This window comes from Adiantum capillus-veneris, chromosome 2 (genome assembly GCF_014529385.1).
Source record: "Adiantum capillus-veneris isolate H3 chromosome 2, ASM1452938v2, whole genome shotgun sequence".
NCBI classification, from domain to species: Eukaryota; Viridiplantae; Streptophyta; class Polypodiopsida; order Polypodiales; family Pteridaceae; genus Adiantum; species Adiantum capillus-veneris.
Window position 1 is genome coordinate 76,769,081 of NC_140932.1, and position 19,383 is coordinate 76,788,463.

General features: G+C 40.5%; 1 protein-coding gene across 1 annotated transcript; it reads right to left on the bottom strand.

Moving 5' to 3' along the window:
- Window positions 1-18,280: 18,280 nt before the first annotated feature.
- LOC147463011 (uncharacterized) lies at window positions 18,281-19,031 on the bottom strand. Its single transcript, XM_086527919.1, has 3 exons — window positions 18,977-19,031; window positions 18,775-18,891; window positions 18,281-18,501 (listed from the first exon to the last, which is right to left on the bottom strand). Exons 1-3 carry the CDS (start codon window positions 19,029-19,031, stop codon window positions 18,281-18,283), a joined length of 393 nt encoding a protein of 130 aa, XP_086384045.1.
- Window positions 19,032-19,383: the final 352 nt, after the last annotated feature.

The following is a 19,383-nucleotide window of genomic DNA, read 5'->3' on the forward strand; positions in this document are numbered from 1 at the left end:
ATGAGTGTCATCAGCTTTGAGCTCTTTCAGAAACTTAGACCAATGAAGACGATCCCAGAGACACACATATTGAAAGTAGCATCGGGTGATGAGGTGACCACGTTGTGGTCTATTATAATACCAATCACAGTGCAGGCACACCCGTACACTACAAAATTCCATGTACTGCCACCAAGTAGGTCAGCAACACCGTGTATCTTAGCAGTGTCATGGATGAAAGCTAACAGGGTATTCATTGATTTGGATACGAATGAGGCACTGTTCAGAAAGGAAAACTTTTCAGAACCCTTCTTATCATATAACCAATTCATGTCAAGGAGGAAACAAAAGTTAATACAACCGCAAAAATCTGCCCAACAACAAACAAAGTTTACAAGTCCAGTAACGTCTTATAAAAAATCAGCAACCATGCAGGGAACCAGGCAAGTTTGGGTAGAGCTGACCGAGGCACAATTACATCAAAAGCGGAAATACAAAGTTTGGATAAGGCACGACAGCCTAATTCCTATAAAAAAAGAGTCAGAAGAACAGACAAAACACCGAAAACAAGCCCAACTTCAAAGAAACATAGTCAATCTGTCAAATACGCAACGGACTATATTGGTATGGCGGCCAAAATTGACAATTCAAAACGAGCCAACAACACAAGAATGGCGGACAAAGATGACAATCGTGCAGCTATCTACAACTCTCAAGGTCAAGCAACATCATGCAAACAGCACGAGGAAACAAACAGAATCCACAACAAAAACTACAAGGATGTATCAGACACAAGTCATCAAGGTAGAAAGAAAGAATGTTCCACCAGATACGACAATATCGACTTCAAAGGAACCACATACGCCAGTTCAAAACCAGCGGAAAACAATCAAACAACGAGCGGCAGAGTTACAACTACTACTTGCAAAGAAAATCTGCCAGTCAGTTCAAGGTACCACAGGAAACCTCAACGACAAATACCAATAAGCGCATCGCTTATACCTTCCTCCTGCACCGCATAAATTCTTTCTACATGCATTGACTGCACATGCATATAGGGCTATATTACAAGGCCTGCATTAGCACGAGTTCAAACCCATGCACAACACATACCCTTCAGGATACCCTGTCGTCCGGGAGGACTCCAATTAGGAGGGGGGGAGGCATTCCAATGCGGACTCATGTCATATATTAGAGGGCAATGTTTGTGAGCAATTTTTCAACCATTTTTGCATTTTATTGTGTGATTTTGGAAAAAAGAATATGCCCTTGTAATTAATCAGAATTGGGGACAAAATCATCATTCATGAGCCCCTAGGGATGTGTATAGACTATAAAGAGAGTCAAATCTGGCCAAAAACTGTCTAAAAACAGCGAAAAATAGGCCAAGGTTGACGATAATGAGCGAGATTGTACATAGATGAGAGAAAAGTGAGCTACAAAGTGTTTTGATTTTCATTGGTATTTTTCTAGGTTAGAATTGCTATTTTCGGGTTATTTTGGGATTTATTTGCTTTATTTTAATCATTTTCTAGCAAAAATTATAGAAAAAAATCCGTAATCCAGTTGGAAACACAAAAGAAGAGATGCCTGATCAGAGCAAGGTAAAGAAGACATAGAAAAAAATAAGGACCGCAAAGGTGACAAGGCAAAATGACCACCGTCCTGAAGGGACCTCCAACTCGAGAAATCTGCAAAAGTGGTAAAACTGAAGCAACCGAAATCCAAATAAGGAAATTTTCGAGCCTAAACCGCATCTTGCAAAAAGTTATGGCCACAAGTAAAAAATGGAAAAATTTGGTGTCGGAGTCTCGATTACATATAGAGAGGCTAGGCTAGAAATCCCTCATTTGAGTCATTTTCCATAGTGAGAGAGAGAGAGAGCTCCCTACAGCAGTTGAGACTTCCAGGAGCTCATCCATCGCGCACGGTCACCAGATCGACATCAGATATGAGAGGTATGCTCGTCAACACTGATTCTAAGTGTTGTTTACTTCAGTTAGTCGCAAAACCTCGTCGGCATCACAATCACAACCTGTGTACACATACGGTAGAATGGTTGTTAGGGAGACCTAGAGGCCACCAAATGGGACCAAAAGTGAAAGGCACAATGCTTATAGCTTAGGGATCGAGCCTATGACCTCGGAAAGCGTGAAGGAAGCCGCTCAGAAAACCCTAATTTAGCAGAACCTGCAAAAGGGCGACAAAACCAAGGTGATCGGAAATGAGCCAAAATTCATAGACAGCAAGCCAATAACCTCAACAAACTGACTGAAGGGTTAGACTATGAAAAAGTTCGTCAAAACAGAGCCTAAAGTCCCTATCTGACGAAAACCGCACAAAGCGTCACGATACTCTAACGGGCCGACAAAGTGACAAAATTACACCAAATTCAACAAGGAACATCCAAAGGAGGTCAACTACGAGATGGAATGTGTCCACTCAGGAAAAAAGTTCTTCCACTAGGGCAAATGCCGGGAACAGGCCCAAAAGACGTCCAAATGGTCTTTCTTGGTGTTTCAAACACCAAAACAACAACTGACTGCTTGGATGGAAGGTCAAAAGGAAGTAAAAGACAGCCGGAATCATACAAAGACCAAAAGGAACCGTGACCATCACCTAAGTGGTCTACTTCGACTTCAGGACCAGCTAAGTGCTGCAAACAGGGAGTACATTCTGCTAAATTGATTAAAACTTCATGTGTGTGTCTAGGAGGGCCTATTAAAACCATGATTGTCAACTAACATCAAAAAACTGGTAAAAATGACAAAGTGCCCAGTCTATCACGATAGACTTGATCTTACACTTAGACAAGGGAAACTTTGGCTTTGGCTTCATGAGGGGTGCTAACAAGGAATGTTAACCACCAATATCAAGTCAAAGTGCAAGAAAAATCTTTTTTGGCCAAAAACTCAGTCTATCGCGATAGACTTGCTACAACAATTATTGGGGGGAAAGACTTTTCAAAATTTTACAAGCTAGACTTGGGGAAGCAAATGAAGGCAGTACACCAAATTTGGTGCCAAGATGGACTCATATGGCAAGCTGAGAAAGACATGCAGAAAACTCAGAGTCAGAACAGGACATCTCAAGGGCAGACAGGTAAAATTTACATGTGAGGGGTCAAGAAACCTTGCATCAACTGGGAGAAGGCAGACAGATGGTCACAAAGCCAAAAAATGATAAACTGGCACTAAGTCCCAGTCTATCGCGATAGACCAAGCAGAGGGATACTGGACCATCTTATCAAAATTTTGAATTAGCAGTTGTCTTCAACATGATGCAAGATGACCACCCACTAAGTTTGAGCCCAAAACAACACAAAATGAAGGAGATAGACCAACATCTCCTTGAAGGGAATCTTGAAAAATGGGAGTTGATCCAAAAAGGGGTCACTTGGCATTCATTTGAGGTAGAAATGGGGTCAAATCATGTGCAAGGTATGGGAAACCAATTGGTGGAGTCACAACTGCAAAAAAGAACCCAGATCAAAAAAATGCTAGTCTATCGCGATAGACTGAGAAAAAGTAGCAAATGGACAGATTTTGAGCTTTGGCTTATGTAGTGACCTTACATGCCATGAGAGCATACACCACACAAAATTTCAAGGCATTTGGACTTGTTATCCTTCAACAACAACATCAATTTGAAGCAGCCAAAGTCGCACAATGGAAGAGCTTGTCTATCTACTAACATTTTATCTTAACTAATCTTGGGATTAAGAAGGCTCATCTAGATGCATGATTAAGTGGTAATCAATTTAGGAGAGTAGTACTATGTTTGTGCATTAACTGATAATTGTTATGACAGGATCAATGGAGGCTTCTCCTGGCAACGGAAGGGGCAGTACCCTATGCACTTCTACCCAATTCTTTAAAGCCAACAACCACCTGGATACCTGCAGATGTGCAACAAGTAGCGGCCTTTCAGATATATCATGGTTCATATGTGGATGACAAAATAAACTTAGTGGATACAGTGATGATTCCCAAGGAGGCAGAGAATTACTTGAAAAGATCACCGCAAAGGTCATGGCTCAAAAAAGTCGGCTTGTGGAACTTTGTATAACTACCACCAGTAGGGATAGATTTCAAGAGGGTACAGCATCTAATAGAGACTATCCAAGAAGATGGAACTTGCAAAGTGGCAAGCATGGATAATGAAGTGATGGAGATCCAGATCACCAAAGAGATCATCAAAGAGGCATTGAAATTGTCAGATCAAGGAGCAAACATGAGAGAAAGAAGGAAAAACCTCACAGTTTACTTGCAAAAGTCCAAACTACCTTCTTTCGAACTCATAGCAAACCCGAAAGTAAGAGAACTGACACAGATCTACAGTCAGTGTTTGTTGAGCTACAGCAAAAGGCCACCAAGATACACTACACCGCACGGGAGCATCTCAACCACACTGACATGGGCTATGGGAATGACCCGTGAGTTAGATCACGCGTCATATCTGTTTGAAGAAATGACAAAGCTAAAGCAGGATCGACCCAATTACATTGCAGGAGGAGAAGTCCTAACCAGAGTAATATACCATGCCATAGGCGCGGAAAATCAGTTGCCACCTGCCCCTCATCAGAACGACTGGCTGGTATTAAGGGAAAATAGCAAAGACAGATCACAAAGGAAAGTACCGACATCTATTAACACCATTGGAGGACACAAGCTAGAAAGAGTGACAAGAAGTACACAAGAAAAGATGGAAGAAGAAAAAAGAACTGAAGAGGAAGATGCCCGACTAAAGAAGCAGAAAGCGGAAATGGAAAACAACACCAGGTTGCAGAAGATAGCAAAAATGGAAAGGATGCTAGAAGGGTTTGTTCTAGAAAGATCTCTACGAGGCGATGTAGGTGCCACTTGGAAATCTTCTAGTAGCACTTTCACACTGAGAACGAAGGATAGAAACAACCCAGCTTTTGAGTTGGACTGGATCGAGAGGTACATCCAAGAAAGAAATGTTAGGGATGAACTAGAATTGCTACTAGAAGAGGAGGATATCCAAACTTTGAGAGATCAACTGAGGCCAACTTCGCGTGATCAGGAAACACCGCCGCCATCTCCAAGGCCAAATACAAGTTAAAGGCAATCTAGCCCATCTGCTGAATCTACTTCGCATTCAGAAAACTCACATCGTGATGACAGAGTTCACACACCGCCCATTGAACAGGAAGAAGAGGAAGAAGAAGAAGAAGAACAGATAGACACCCAACCACTAGAGCCATATCACAAAGTGATAAAGGCAAGCAAAAGGAGGTGGATCAGACTAAAGATAAAGCTTCTTCCTCTCAAGAAATTGAGCTAGAAGCTACTATAGATGAAGATTTGCATTCAATGGCGACAATACTAAACCGAACAAGACTGCACAGTCAATGGTTAGCTGATCAGAACTGGTCCAACAAAATGAAGCTACAAAAAACGGATGAGGAAGTTCTGAGACTGCAAGAGCAAAGGGAGGACACTCTAAAGCTGATCAGCATCAGAGATGCTGAAATGTTGGGGCTCAAAGGCACAGTAAATCTTCTCAAAGACAATTTACAGGAGTCGGAAGACTTCAATGCCATATGTGAAGATACAATAAACGTCTTCCTTGAAGATGTCAGTGACAGAGACGAACACATCCAAAAGTTGGAAAAGGAAAAGCAAGATGCGCTGGAGACCATCAAAAGTTTGCAAGTCGTCATCGATGACTTACAAATTGAAGTCAAAGATTTTAGAGCAGTAACGAATATCCAAGCAAGAGAAATCGAACGTGCTAAGAAGCAAAAAATGTCGCTACCAACAACACTAGTAGTCCACCCAGAAGAAGAAGTGGCTGCACTAAAGAGGGAGCTGGAGTTGGAAAGAAAATAGCGTTTAATGATTGCTGAAAGTACGCTCAAAGCAGAAGATCAACTACAAAGACAAATTTCAGACTTGCAAAGTGAACAACAACAAGGACCAGCTCCTAACAGTAAAATGGAAAGCATTGTTTCCAAATCACTCAGAGAAGAAAATGAAAACTTGCACATCAAGTTAAAACAGTTAGAGGAATCTGCCGCTGAAAAAGAAATGGAATTTCAAGCTCTACAAATCAATAGTAGAACAATGGCCGCACAAATCGCAAGTCTACAAAGTGCAGGGCAGCACCAAGGACATGTACGAGTGCACATGGAGCCAGCAAAAAAGAATTTGGTTGGACTCGCCGAAGTATATGGGGGTCAAGATGAGTACGAGGATGATTCAGATGAACAGGAGGCACTAGATACACAGACGGATCAAACTGGCTCTAAAGACCAAGAGACAGAAGAAGATTCAGTCACGAAATTGGAAGAGCAGAGGCTGGCCGAGCAGATGGAAAAACAAACAGAAATGATATGGTACAAGGCTATGCAACTCGAAAAGGAGTTGCTACAAGGGCTTTCCAGATCGGGAAAAACAGCAGCAGAGCTACGGAAGGAATGGAATGCACCTATGTTACCCTATGCTCTGCTGAAGTACGGAACTCTAACACATCAATGGCAGCTCGAAAAAGAAGAACAAGTGCCAGTGTTTGAAGGAGAAGTACAGGATAGGGAACAACAAAACAGAATAGTGGACAGCCAGCCAAATTGGAGGCATCAATGGCTATTGGATCACCCTAATAACGTGATCCACTTAGTCAACGCACCGCCTGAGCTGAGGAATGACAGAACGTTTTGCCCCACTCCCCAAACATACACCTACAGCCAACATAAAGCACTACAGAGCAGAAATCCGACATGGCTGAATTATCCAGTAATGCCAGGGCTAGCAGAGGGAGAGAGAATATCCGGTTCTTACATGGTGAAAACCCTGCAGGGTGCCATAGCAAAATTCGGAGGCTCTCGTGACCTATCCTACAAGATGCTATGTAAGATAGCTCGGACATTTTTGGCCTGTCTCACAGCCTTCTCAGAAAGCTGGACATCAAAGTATATGAATACTGAAAGAAGCATATCAAATTCCATTTTTTATGTCAAAGACGTCTTATCATTTTGATCCATTCGTCTGGATTATGTAAATATTAGTCAGTTAGTCAGGACTCAGATTTATTCCCACTTTGTAATCATGAGCAAGAGAACCCCATGTACATTTTTGAGCTAAGGTGACTAAAGTATAAAAGTCACCTTAGAACCATTTTTTGAACAACATTTTTTTGAATATTAATCTTGTGTCGTACGAGTCTGAGAGGGAGAGAGAGAGAGAGTGAGTGTGTCTTATCCTCTTCGCTACGCGCTTCTCCCTCATTGGATTCACGACACAACCACACCAACGCGGTAGTCTCTCCGAGAGCTATGCGCCCATGCCACGCATTCGTCGTTTCGAGTTGATCGCGATCGATTCTTCCTCGAGCTTGTTTTGCTTGTAAGTAGCACAAACGGTGTCTGTTTTCAATAATCAAGTGCTTCATGGAATGAGAAATAGATTAGCTACCCATAGATACTGATAAACTTAAGTTTCTCCCACTTTTGGATTATGACCTGTTGGTCTATCGTGACAGTATTTGAGATAGCTAGGGTTCAAATCTAGTGAGATTAGACTTATAGGTAAGTATGTCCTAGTGAGAGGATGATGCCTAGTAAGTTTGATGCGATTCCGAGTTCATTGGACGTGTAAACGGTGTTGTGAGCGTTTAGGGATAGAGTGGGTTGCATTCTACCAGGGTTAGTGATTGATGCATCATAAGAGTGCGTATGTGTAGATTGGTCTCAGCCTGACAAGCTAACGAGATTGCCTACGTGCACCTACGGGTTAGTCGTGTCATCGGATGATAAGTATGTTGTCTGTGTTGTGCTCGTGAGTATGAACAGGGGAGTAGTTTTTCCCTAAAACACCTAGCGTGGTGGCCAAATCTATAGATATATAAAATTGTGAGTAGAATCAGGGTCAAAGAGAATAAAAGCATCATGTTCTCTTACCTTTCCCCAAGAATGGCATAGAGGAGATCCTCCGTGGTGAATTTACTCTTCTTGGATTTTGACCAAGGTAGCTCTAGGAGGTTCATGGTTGGTGTTCTTTTGGGGACAATCGTGGTACACATGCCCTTTCTCACCGCACTTGAAACAACGGTTATCCTTGCGATAACGCTCAAGCTCTTCAGGAGAGAGTTTATTTTTTCCTTTATAAACTCCCTTCTCTTTAGCTTTGTTGGAGTTTCCCTTAGGAGACTTTTGGACATTGTCGTTCCCCTTAGGCTCATTGGAACCCTTGTTTTACCTGGGCTTAGAATTTCTTTTAGCCGCCATTTGGAAATTGATTTGAGAGGCCACCATAGTATGGTGTATAACAGCCAATATGGTGCGTGGCCTTTGGGAGTTGACATACTCCACCATTTCTTTAGTTAAGCCCGCACAAAATTGTTGCTTTTTCTCTCCAAAATCCAACTTCTTGAAGACACTGGCTTTGAGTTGTAAATCCCAAAACTTGTCTACATATTTGTGAATGGATTCGTAGGGAGAGAGCTTCAAGATTCACCATTCAGCAAGTACTTTGTCTTTGGTATCAGTGGCCAAAAACTGCTTCATAATGGAATCTCTTAAAGCTTTCCATGTTCATGGAGCTTCACCGTTGGCCCATAGGCTAGACCACCATTTCCTGGCAGACTTTTGAAAGTGCATAGCTACATGGTGTAGCTTAGAGGATTCCGTGAAGCCCTCATCTCCAAAGACCGCATCGAATTGTTGGATAAAGGCCAAGACTTTGTCTATAGCACCAAAAGTGCCATCATAGGTAAGGAAAGAGATGCTCTTCCCTCCCTCTTTGAATTTCTTGATCTTGGACAACCTCTTCTACGCGGCATAGGATTTCATATGGCCTCTTCTTTTTGATGGTTCAAATGTTGCACCATCACTTTCTTCAGAAGATGAAGAATTAGAGGAAGATGAAGAAAAGGGTGACCTGTTTCTCGCCTTTTTCTTTCCTTTATCTTCTTTGTCTTTGCCATCACTTTCATAAGAGGAAGAGGATGGAGAAGAGGGTGTCCTCTTTCTCGCCTTTTTCTTCTCTTGATTTTTTTCATCCCTCTTTGAAGTATGGTGTGGAGAAGTATGCAATGGTCTTCTCCATTTTGGAGGTGATGGAGAGCGTTTAGCCCGCCGTCTTCGTGGAGCCATCTCCACCGAGGTGCCAGGAGAATCACTTATTTCTTGTTCCTTCGGTAAAGTCTCTTGAATTCTCCTTTGAGAAGGACATGCGTCATCAAGGAGAAAATTTTTGAGCCCTTCATATGGATCCTCTTCTTCTTCCCGAATCGGAGAAAGGCCTCTTTTGGAAGTCTCGCAAGGAGGCTTCCTAGGTGCTCTCTCATCATGGTGGGGATCTTGGAGAATCCCATGAGCACCAAGCTGCCGTTTCACTTCATTTTGGAGGGATGGATTGCCCATGGCTTGTTGAAGCCTAGAAACAAGATAGTTAACAAGCATTGGGGCATCATTATTAGCTTGCTCATTAGCAAAATCAAAGCTATCAACATAAATTTCACTCTCTTTACTATTGTTAGCCATTCTAACAACTTTTAGGTGTAAACTTTTTAGGTGTACTTTGGCACTTCAAGCCCTAGTTGCTACTCCTCTTTACCCCTTTAGAAAAATCACTCAAGCTATTGTACCCGTGGCTCGAATACCATTAATTGCAAGGAATAGAAGAGAGGGTCGTTCAACACCAAAATAGCACCAGCTCCTATCAAGCTTGTAATAGCTCAATAGTGGTTAGACCATAGGCAAGCCCTGTAGGACTTCACTATTAAGACCATCGCTCTTGACGATGATGCCCCATTAATTGCACTAGGGTAGGCGCACTGCAGGGCTGAAAAATCCCTATTCTACTTACTCACATGCAATTAATAGTACCAATAATTTATAGCTAGCTCGAGAACCTCCCTTCTTGAGCAAGAAAAGGAAAACCTTGTGCTCTAATACCAATGTAGCATTTAATGGTCTAGTAACTTGTGTGTGGCGGAAAATAGCATGAACATAGTGAGCATTTCATTAGAATAGCTTCCTAATGAGAATAACAAGAGTTCTTGGGTGGAGAGAGCAACAAAAAGTATGAACAATACTTCAAAAGAGAGTGAAATTAAGCAATTGACAACAGTTGAGGACCATATTTTCATGGAGCCGGTCCCCCCTCCAAAGGCTTTGCATTATGGTTTCTCCCATCAAGAGTGACATTTTACAATACAATTCTTTGTGTTCTTTCAATACTAGCTAGTGCAATGAAGATGGAAACTTCATGCAAATAAGAAAAACTCTTATCAAACACAAGATCAATTCCCTCACTGTCTCAGACCCAAGACCTCACACACCTTCAAAGATGGTGAGAGCTAGCGGGGTATGAGAGTAGATTGAGAGGAAGAAGGAGTATTCTTACGAGAAAGATGTACATCTCCTCACATAATCACTCATATTAGCATAGCTTAGCTTAGTAATAAGCATGGAGATGAGCATGCATTGAAGCTTGTTGGATTTGCATCACAAAGTCAAGAGTTGTTGGTGAAGGCCTCGCTTCTCACAAGATTGGAGTAGGTGGTAAGCTTTTCATTATTGCTTGAGAAGGAGAGAGAGTCTTCTTTGCTTCACACATGAGATTGTGTGAGTGTGTGTGTGATAATTCCCTACAAAAATCAGCCCCCTCTCTCTCTTGGTTGACCCCTCTTGCTATTTGCTCATCCTCACACCTCATAGGACCTCCCCAAGCCTAGCCAATGGAAATTAAGCAGCATAAGTGATAGTTGTCTGACATGTGTCCCCCTTTCCCCTTTTGTGAGAGCTTTAGGTAATTACTCAATTCTACTAAACTCTCATTGGACCCCTTTGCCTCCTTTCCAATAGGAATCAGGCAATCCATTGGGTTGTTGAATGCTCATTGAACCCCTTGGGAGACTGCCCAATAGTCTTCTAGAGAGCTTAATTCTTATTGGTTCTTTTATTAAGTGTTTTTAGATTAATTAAACTAGATTTAATCTAGCTTAATTTTCATTGGTCCACCTCCAAGTCCAAATTGAGTACACCTTGTGGGAATCTGGGCTAGGGAGCTGACATGTGTCCCTCATTCCCTTTGTGTAAAGGGAGCTTGTGTGTGTGGTGAGAGTTTCTCTCTCATCTCCTACTTCTAGGGATCGCCCCCTCCTATGTAGAGATGGTTGAAGACTTCTGGGACACACACAAAGCATCCAATAGTGCACATTTCTCTTTCGCAGATGTCCCCCCTTTTGGATCCCTACTATGGCCGGTCTGCTAGCTTAACCAATATTCTAGCTTTTTCTCCCCTGGCACTTTCCCATATTAAATGATCAGTTTAACATGAGAAAATCATTTAGGAGAATTAGATATTGATTATTATGACAAAATGAACAATGCATATGCTTTCCACAATGAGTTTTTGCTTTGGTGTGGTCTATGCTTGGTAAACACAAAACTTCAGAATGCACCAACTTGACATCTTGAGACAAATAATCATGAGACTTCCTTTGAGTGCTTAGGAAAGAGTGAAAACCTTCCATGCATGATAGGGTAAGCATGAAAAAATTGCCAAGCTCCTAAGCATTGACATGCTAGTGTAGTGAAAAATTCTCATGTAATATGTGTATGAATAATTAACAAACTCTCTTTTAAGAAGGGATTAAGGCATACCTTTGCTACCGTGGAGAGGATTAATTATGCATTAGGAAAAATTTGGACTCACAAAGGGGTCCTTTAAGGAGTTTGACTTTACCTCTCTCTACCAAAACGGATGCATGGATAAATTTTTACAAAAGTTGGCGAAGGTTTGACAGTTAGAATGTCCTCTTCAAGCTCTACCTACTGATATATAGCACGCCATGAGATTCCTCATATTTTAGAAGATTATTTTTTTAATTCACTTAGATTCCGACAGAGTTGTCACATCATAGGTGAATCAAAAAAAGAATCTTCTAAAATATGAGGAATCTCATGGCGTGCTATATATCAGTAGATAGAGCTTGAAGAGGACATTCTAACTGTCAAACCTCTGCCAACTTTGGAGTTTGTTTGCAAAAATTTATCCATGCGTCCATTTTGGTAGAGAGAGGTAAAGTCAAACTTCTTAAAGGGCTCCTTTGTGAGTCCAAATTTTGCATAATGTAGCTAGAAGAGGCTTATGATTTTGGGACTTCCCAATTGATGGGGGGGGGGAGGGGGGGGGGGGGGGGGGGGGGGGGGGGGGGGACTTAGTTGGAAGGAAATTCCCATTTCCAAGGAAAAACTCCTTTGATTAAGATAGAGCTACCATTCAAAACTTAACTCTCCTTGAGAGAATTAGTATTAACTTTATTGGTATCACTAAACAAATCTTACACACATGCTCTTTTTCTCTTTGAAAGAAGAAAAGTCCTATTTCTTAAATTAAAAGAAAAACTTGTGAACCTTTCATAAGAGCATTATTTTTAGAGTAAATTATAATGCCACTTTGAATAGAATGGTTAATTCAAAAAATTTCAAATGCTTAATTATCCGTGATTATGTGAAAATTATCTTGTGCATCTTAAAAATAGAAAAAGATATTTCAGACCGAGTTTAAGGATTAATCATCATCCAAAATGCATGCTATTTTAGTATGATCTCCAATCACCTGTGGTTAAAGAGGGTGCTTTCTACTCTTCCAATGCCATATTAGTCTGGTAATCTAGAGAAAAAAACTTGAAATATAAGTATGATCTCTAGTCACCTAAAGTTAAAGAGAGTGCTTTCTACTCTCTCTTTGCCATATTAGTCTGGTAATCTAAGAATGGAACTTGAAATATAAGTATGATCTTCAGTCACCTATGGTGAAAGAGAGTGCTTTCTACTCTCTCTATGCCATGTACTCTGGTAATCTAGAGAACGGAACTTGAAATAACATTGAGGTTAGTTGTTAGCAACATGGTTAATTATGATTAGTAATGAGAGGGAAACAACAAAATTGAGTAGTTATTTCTTCTTCCCAAGTAAAAGGCTTGTTTATGGAAAAATGAGAGCTTAAGGATAAATTTATGTAAGCATGAAAGTAAATCGTTTTCAAGCAAGTGCGATAGCATAAAAATCTAGAACAAGAAAACTTTACCTTAGTGTGTGTATTGTCTAGTCTTCTCCTTGCTTTGGATGTAGTCGGCTCTTCACTTCGCTTGAAGACCACCAATTTGGCTACTTGAACTGAGAGATTGGTAAGAGGCAACGGGGATTCAATCTATGGAAATCTTGAGAATTAGGAGAGAGGAGAGAGGAGAGTGTAGTGTGAAGAAGAAGATCCAGTTCTGACAAACTTGATTAGGGTTTTGGCCATGGCTTCTCTTGGAGAGATGTGTGTGTGTGTGTGTGTAGGAGGTGTGTGTGTTAAAGAGGTTTGGCTATGGCTTTCTCAAACTTACTCTCAAGTTTTTACCTTGAGAAAATGAAGGAGAGAAGTGAAAAATGATAAGAGAAGTCCTTCTTTTATGCACATTTTTTATAAGTGCTTATACTTTTCTTGATAGCTTATCTTTCTTTGATAACTTATTTTACGGATCAAAACTTTCTCAACAAGATACTTACACATCTTATCCTTATCTTCTCATTTTCTCCTTTGTCTTTTTCTTTTTTCTTTTTCCTTATCTTTTCCTTTATGCTAATTTTTTGCAAAATGAAAAGCTAATTTCCTATGCATTGTTTATGTCCATGCTCCCATGGCATAAGCCGGAGGTGTCTCATCAGTATACTTTGGTGCTTAAATTGAGCCCAAATTTTCTAGAACTTTTTTTTCCCATCTTTTAAGTCAGTGGCTTAGATGTGCTGGCTTTGCATAAGAGCTAGGAGAAGGCCCTTACAAAATCCCCAACAAAAAGAAAGAGTTGTCCTTAGCTCCAAACAATAAAGGAAGGTGGTAAATCTTCAACTGCAAGTTTCTCCTTTAACATCTAGGTAATGCTAATTTGCTCTTCTCTAGCTGGTTCATCTATATAAGGCACAATATATCCTCATTTCTTACGGTATTCTTACCTTTCTCTTTGTCTTTTCTTCCTATCTCCTTGTCAAGAACTTCTTAGGATTGTCTCTTTTAACCCTCTTATGTTGTCTCTTTGCTCATTACCTTACTTTATGGATCAGTGGCAAGAGCTGATCTTATCTGTGGCCATTCCTCATCTGCAACAAACAAGTGAATCTGTTAGGAGGGATTTTGTGAAGCGGTATGAGTGCCTTCTTTTCCTTCACTTGGGAACTTTAGTAGCTCAAACCAAATGGTGGATGTTCTAAGACATAACAAGGGTGAAACTTTATGATCGGGATTATTTTTGCAACAATGTTCTCTATTGAAGCAATGGGTTTGGGTCTCCGATACTACTGCGTGATGAAGTCAACGTATTGTGGGTTCTCCGAGTGAGTCTTTTTGCTTGCACAATTTCTTTCTCATCAAGAAATATCTTTTTATCCTCAATTTGGTTTACCTCTTAGAGGGCCTTGAACTTTGCACCTCATACTCAAGAGATCAGTGCAGCAATTTCACAGCAAAGTCTTCATATGGTTGAAAGACCTAATATGTGTCCCGTCTGAGATTAGTGCTTCTGTGATCATGTGATGGATGGGCTTATTGACATGTAAAAAAATCCACCTTCGTTGTACCTCTTAAAAAATTTGTCATTTATTAAGATCTTGATTCTTGTCTTAAATCCTTCTTTCTCTAATATCTCTTGACATGGTATTTTTTAGAATCTGTTGAGAGAAATAAAAATGTGACTAACTTTATTACAAAGGATAACACTCATCTTGTTATTATGTAGCAAAAACAGTTGTATTACAAAAGGTGGCATTTCTTGAGAGACACAAAAAGGTAACAAGATGGAGCTTGTTTTCATCGACTACATTGGCTAGGGAAGATTGATATGATCACAAAAGGAGAAAGGTTATTACAAAAAGATGAGGAAAGTGAGAAATAAGATGTTCATGGTCTTTCTAGGAAGTATAGTGGGATAGTCCTCCCACTAGGACCAAATCTCTTAAACTATTCTCTATGTAGTAGCTTTGGTTCCTTCATGTCCAAAATTTTCTCTAGCTCCATCCTCATACTCTTCTTTGTCTCAAGAATGGGGAATTTCTGATTCTGGTCACTAGCATTCAAGGTGGTATAAACATTGGCTTGTTCATCTATCTCATCCTTTACTGAGACAAAGTTCATTGTTGTTGATCTAGGTGGATTGACCATTGCCCTTTGAGAACAAAAATGAGTGGTAGGATGAGTTCTTGCTTGAGTTGGATTTCTTCCTCTTGCTCCAAATCATCCCCCCTGATTGGGTGGATTCTAAAGGTTAACAGGAAGGCTTGAATTACTAGGGTCATTTCCTTTAGGACATTGGGCCTTCTTATGACCAAATTCTAGGCATTGATAGCATTGAATTTTCCTTCCAGTCTGTGAGTGACTAGAAGAGCATCACATGAACAAAGTGCAGTGGTGATTGGGGTTGGACAGCTGGCTTTGGTACATATCGTACTTTGGTTGCTTGGTAGGGTTGACTAGGGTAGGAAGGAAATTCTTGTTTCCTATTGGTTGTAGTGCCTCTCTGAAAAAGGATCTTATGCTTTGACTTGGACCATATTATAGCGTCTACAAGTGAGGCAAGTCGAAGGGACTCTACTTTAGGATCCAAAGCTTCTCCAAGTCCAAGGAGGAAGCAACTTAGCTTTTGTTCCTGTATCATGAGAGGAGCATATCATGATAGTCAGACAAACTCCTCATAGTAAGATTCAATAGCCCTATTCCTCAGCCTACAAGAAATAAACTCATTCATCTTAGTTGTGGAAAAATCCAGGGGAAGATACCTCTCCTTGAGATGATGTATTAACTCATCCCAGCTTTGGGTCACCTCTACTACTTGGCGAGATTGGCAGTTGAGCTTCCACCATGTTTTTGTTCGTCCCTCTAACTTAGCTCTCCCCATTATTCCCTGAGCAAGTGCATTATAGCTAGCAAGAGAAAAGTAGTCATCCATCTGTATTATCCATTCTTCTAGTTGAGTAGGCACATCACTACATGTGCCTAAAAATGGACGTGGCTGCACAGATTTGAGTAGGGCCTTCAGATCCTTGTCACGTCCAAAATCCTTTACAAGGGATGTAGCATGCGGCATCTGACTTGGTGCACAGACAGTTGTTGGTGGCGTTCATGTATCAAGAAGCACCAAATCTGAAGTGTTACCTAGAAGTGATTCCCAAGTAGCTCTATCTATTGGGAGTTTACGTGGCATATTTTATGGTTGTAGCAAAAGAAACTACTTCCTCTTAGCCCGACAGATCACAAATACTCAAGGGTGGATTTTAAAATATGGATTCCGTTTATCAAATCTTTAAAATAACAATGATTGGGAAAATGGTTAACAACCAACCAAAGCATTGTGTAAAATGCTAAGTTCTTTCATTTCAAGCTTTTGCAAGGATTGTCCTTTAAATCACCTAGGGTTCATAGTAATGCAAAGTATAAGATTTTAGATGCATAAAAATTTGACTTGTGAGTCCAAATTACAATGCCAATTTGTTTCAACAAGGTTCCAACAATATTACTTGGGACCTACTCCCATTTCTGTTTTCACCATTTCTAGGTAGAGATTATGCAAATCATAGATATGGTCCCCAAGGCATTATTCTAGTTATATTGTATTTGGTCTCCTATCTTTGCAGATTTCCAATTCTCTCTTTGGTAGGGAAGATGAGGTAGACAAAGTTCTTTATCATGTCCTCTTTCTTTTATTCTTTCTTTTCTACAATTGCTATCTCCATTTATTCTTGTACAAATTGGATAACTTTCTATTCTTAATATTCCCATATCAATTTTGTCAATACCTCACTTTTTTTCTACAAAAGTTCATACTTAAAAATCTTTGTCTGGCCAAGGATAGAAACTACACTCTGATACCACGTGAAGGCCATGCTAGGGGACCACAAGATCTACCATTTCCAAATGGATGCACCGTGATCTCCAACATTCCTCCTGCTTAGGACAGTCACCAAGACAAGACTCCTCCTACTCTTCGATGCCAACTCAAGGGGGTGATAATATTCACTTTCTCTCATATGATTCCCTTAGACCCAAAGCACCATTGCTTACTGATCCATCTTTCCAATCGAAGTCATTATACTAAGTTTGAACTCAACCTTCCAGGGTAAACTGGTGGGAGTCCTCTAGTTCATCATTTGTTCAAGGTCATTAACGCTTTTTTCATGGATATGGCTGAGCACAGCCGTTAGTACGCTACCCTAAGATAATTGTATCTACTAAGTACACAAACCTCTCATTCCCAAGTTTGATCCCCACTCTTTTTAAATAAATAGTTCGAGAAGTAGAGCAAAGGTCCGCCTGATGTGGACAGTTGCGGAATAGCCCATTTAGGTTCCTAGCTTTTCCAAGGTTCCTTTTTACCAAACAATTACCTTAAATAAATCACATCCTCCTCCCTTATTCTGATCCCTTCATGGATCCATTTTCCTCCCTCCTTTTCCCTGTTGATATCAAGCCTACCTGGACTAGACCAATTTCCAGACACATCTGCAGGTCCCTTGGTATTTTATAGTACCAAATTCGGTAGTTCTCAATACCAGTATCACAAGCACCAAATCTTGTACTGGTGTACCTAACTTCCCCAGCCCATAATATTGTTCTTTTCCATAATAATATCTCTCTAAAATAATCTTTCTTCTACAATCACCTTGTAGTGAGATGAGAAGCACCAAACTTGGTACTTTACAATACCAAAGCCTAAAAGTTGTCAATCCTAGTACCAAAGGCTTCAAATTTGATACTAGTAATTATAATTTCTCGAGCCCACAATGGTAAATTTCTCCAAAAAAAAGCTCTGCTATAAAGTTCGTACAATGGATCTTTCACGAGTTACAATCACCCTACAATCAGAAGACTAGTACCAAATTTGCTACTTACTAGTACAAGATTCAAATATCAAGACAAAATGACCATAAAAGCATACCATAAGAAAAATGTCTAAATGGACATTAGTGGATTTTCATTTTCACATAAAGAGGAATAAATAGAAGACTGCAGTGCTAATAATAATATATTAAGTCAATTAGCACACAATGAATATCCTAAAACACCTTTCTTACACGGTCAATTCAACGATCAAAGGGTCAAAGTCTACCACAAGAGAGCACAATATAAGAAGGAAAATGTAACTTATACTTAAAACATATGGTAATAGATGGAGACCAAAATATAATCTTAGGGCATTACATCAATACATAGATTGTCAATTACAAAGGTAGGTATAAGCTAAAATTTTCAATCATAGGACTTGTTGGCACGTCCAAGGACTTGCTTTCTTCCTACTATGCAGACAACAAGTTTGACAAGGTAAAATTACTGGGGGATGTCGGTATTGCATGAGCCACCTTCTCTAGATCAGTAGCGTCCACATCCACATCAATTAAATTAGTCGCCTTATCTTGAATTTTTTCCTTGTTTTTATCTTTCTCAACAATCCCACCTTTAGAACCATCCCCACTATTGTTCGCTTTCTTAACACCATTGGCCGCTCCCTTGCCATTTTCTTCAATAGCATCTTGCCCTACCATGGCCTCAACTGCAGTTAGCAGCACCTCATCAAGCTTGGTTTGCTCGTACTGTGTCTTGTCAATGTCCATTGCGAAAGCCTCAACAATATTGATTCCAACACTATCTTGGCCTTCAGGAGCTTCTGACCTCTCCATAGAAGTATCCATCCCTTGGCTTTCACCCATTGTGTACACATCTTGCCTCTCCACTTTCTCCTTCCTCCTAATAGATTCCAAGTTTGCGAGGAAGTCTTGAACCTATTCCATACTGGAAAGGTCCTTCACATCCTTAATAGAAACCTTTGTTGGTCCAGGCCCACCATTCTTCACACCCATCGTGTTTGTTCCTTGCACATCTTGGCTTGCAAGTGTCACATCTTCATCATCTGCACAATCACAAATGAGTCACTCAATCAACATCGTAATCCAAAATTAGAAAGCCTCAACTTATTGAAAACATGTCCAACTTACCCTTAACAGTATAATGCCCACTGATATATGCCTTTTCCACTGCAAGAATTACCATGCCACACCCCTCTTTCACACATGTGCCCACTAGTGTGCAAAAGTGCATTGAAGTAGAAAGGGTGGTATTGGTGCTTGCACTCTAACATGAATCTCTCCACAACATATTCCACCTCTAGATACTTCCCACATGCAGCACACGTGCCAAATACATGGATTGTTTTGTCAATATCTACAAAGGGTGGCCTAGAGAAGAAGGAGAACCTCTTTCCCTGATTCGCTTCTTTGAGCATCCCATTCACAAACTGGCAATGAAATTGTCCCTCCTTGCTTGCAGGAGGCCTCCAGCTTTTCATGCTCTGTCTGCTACACAACAAAAGAAAAATAATCAATCTCACAAAACACGCCATGCG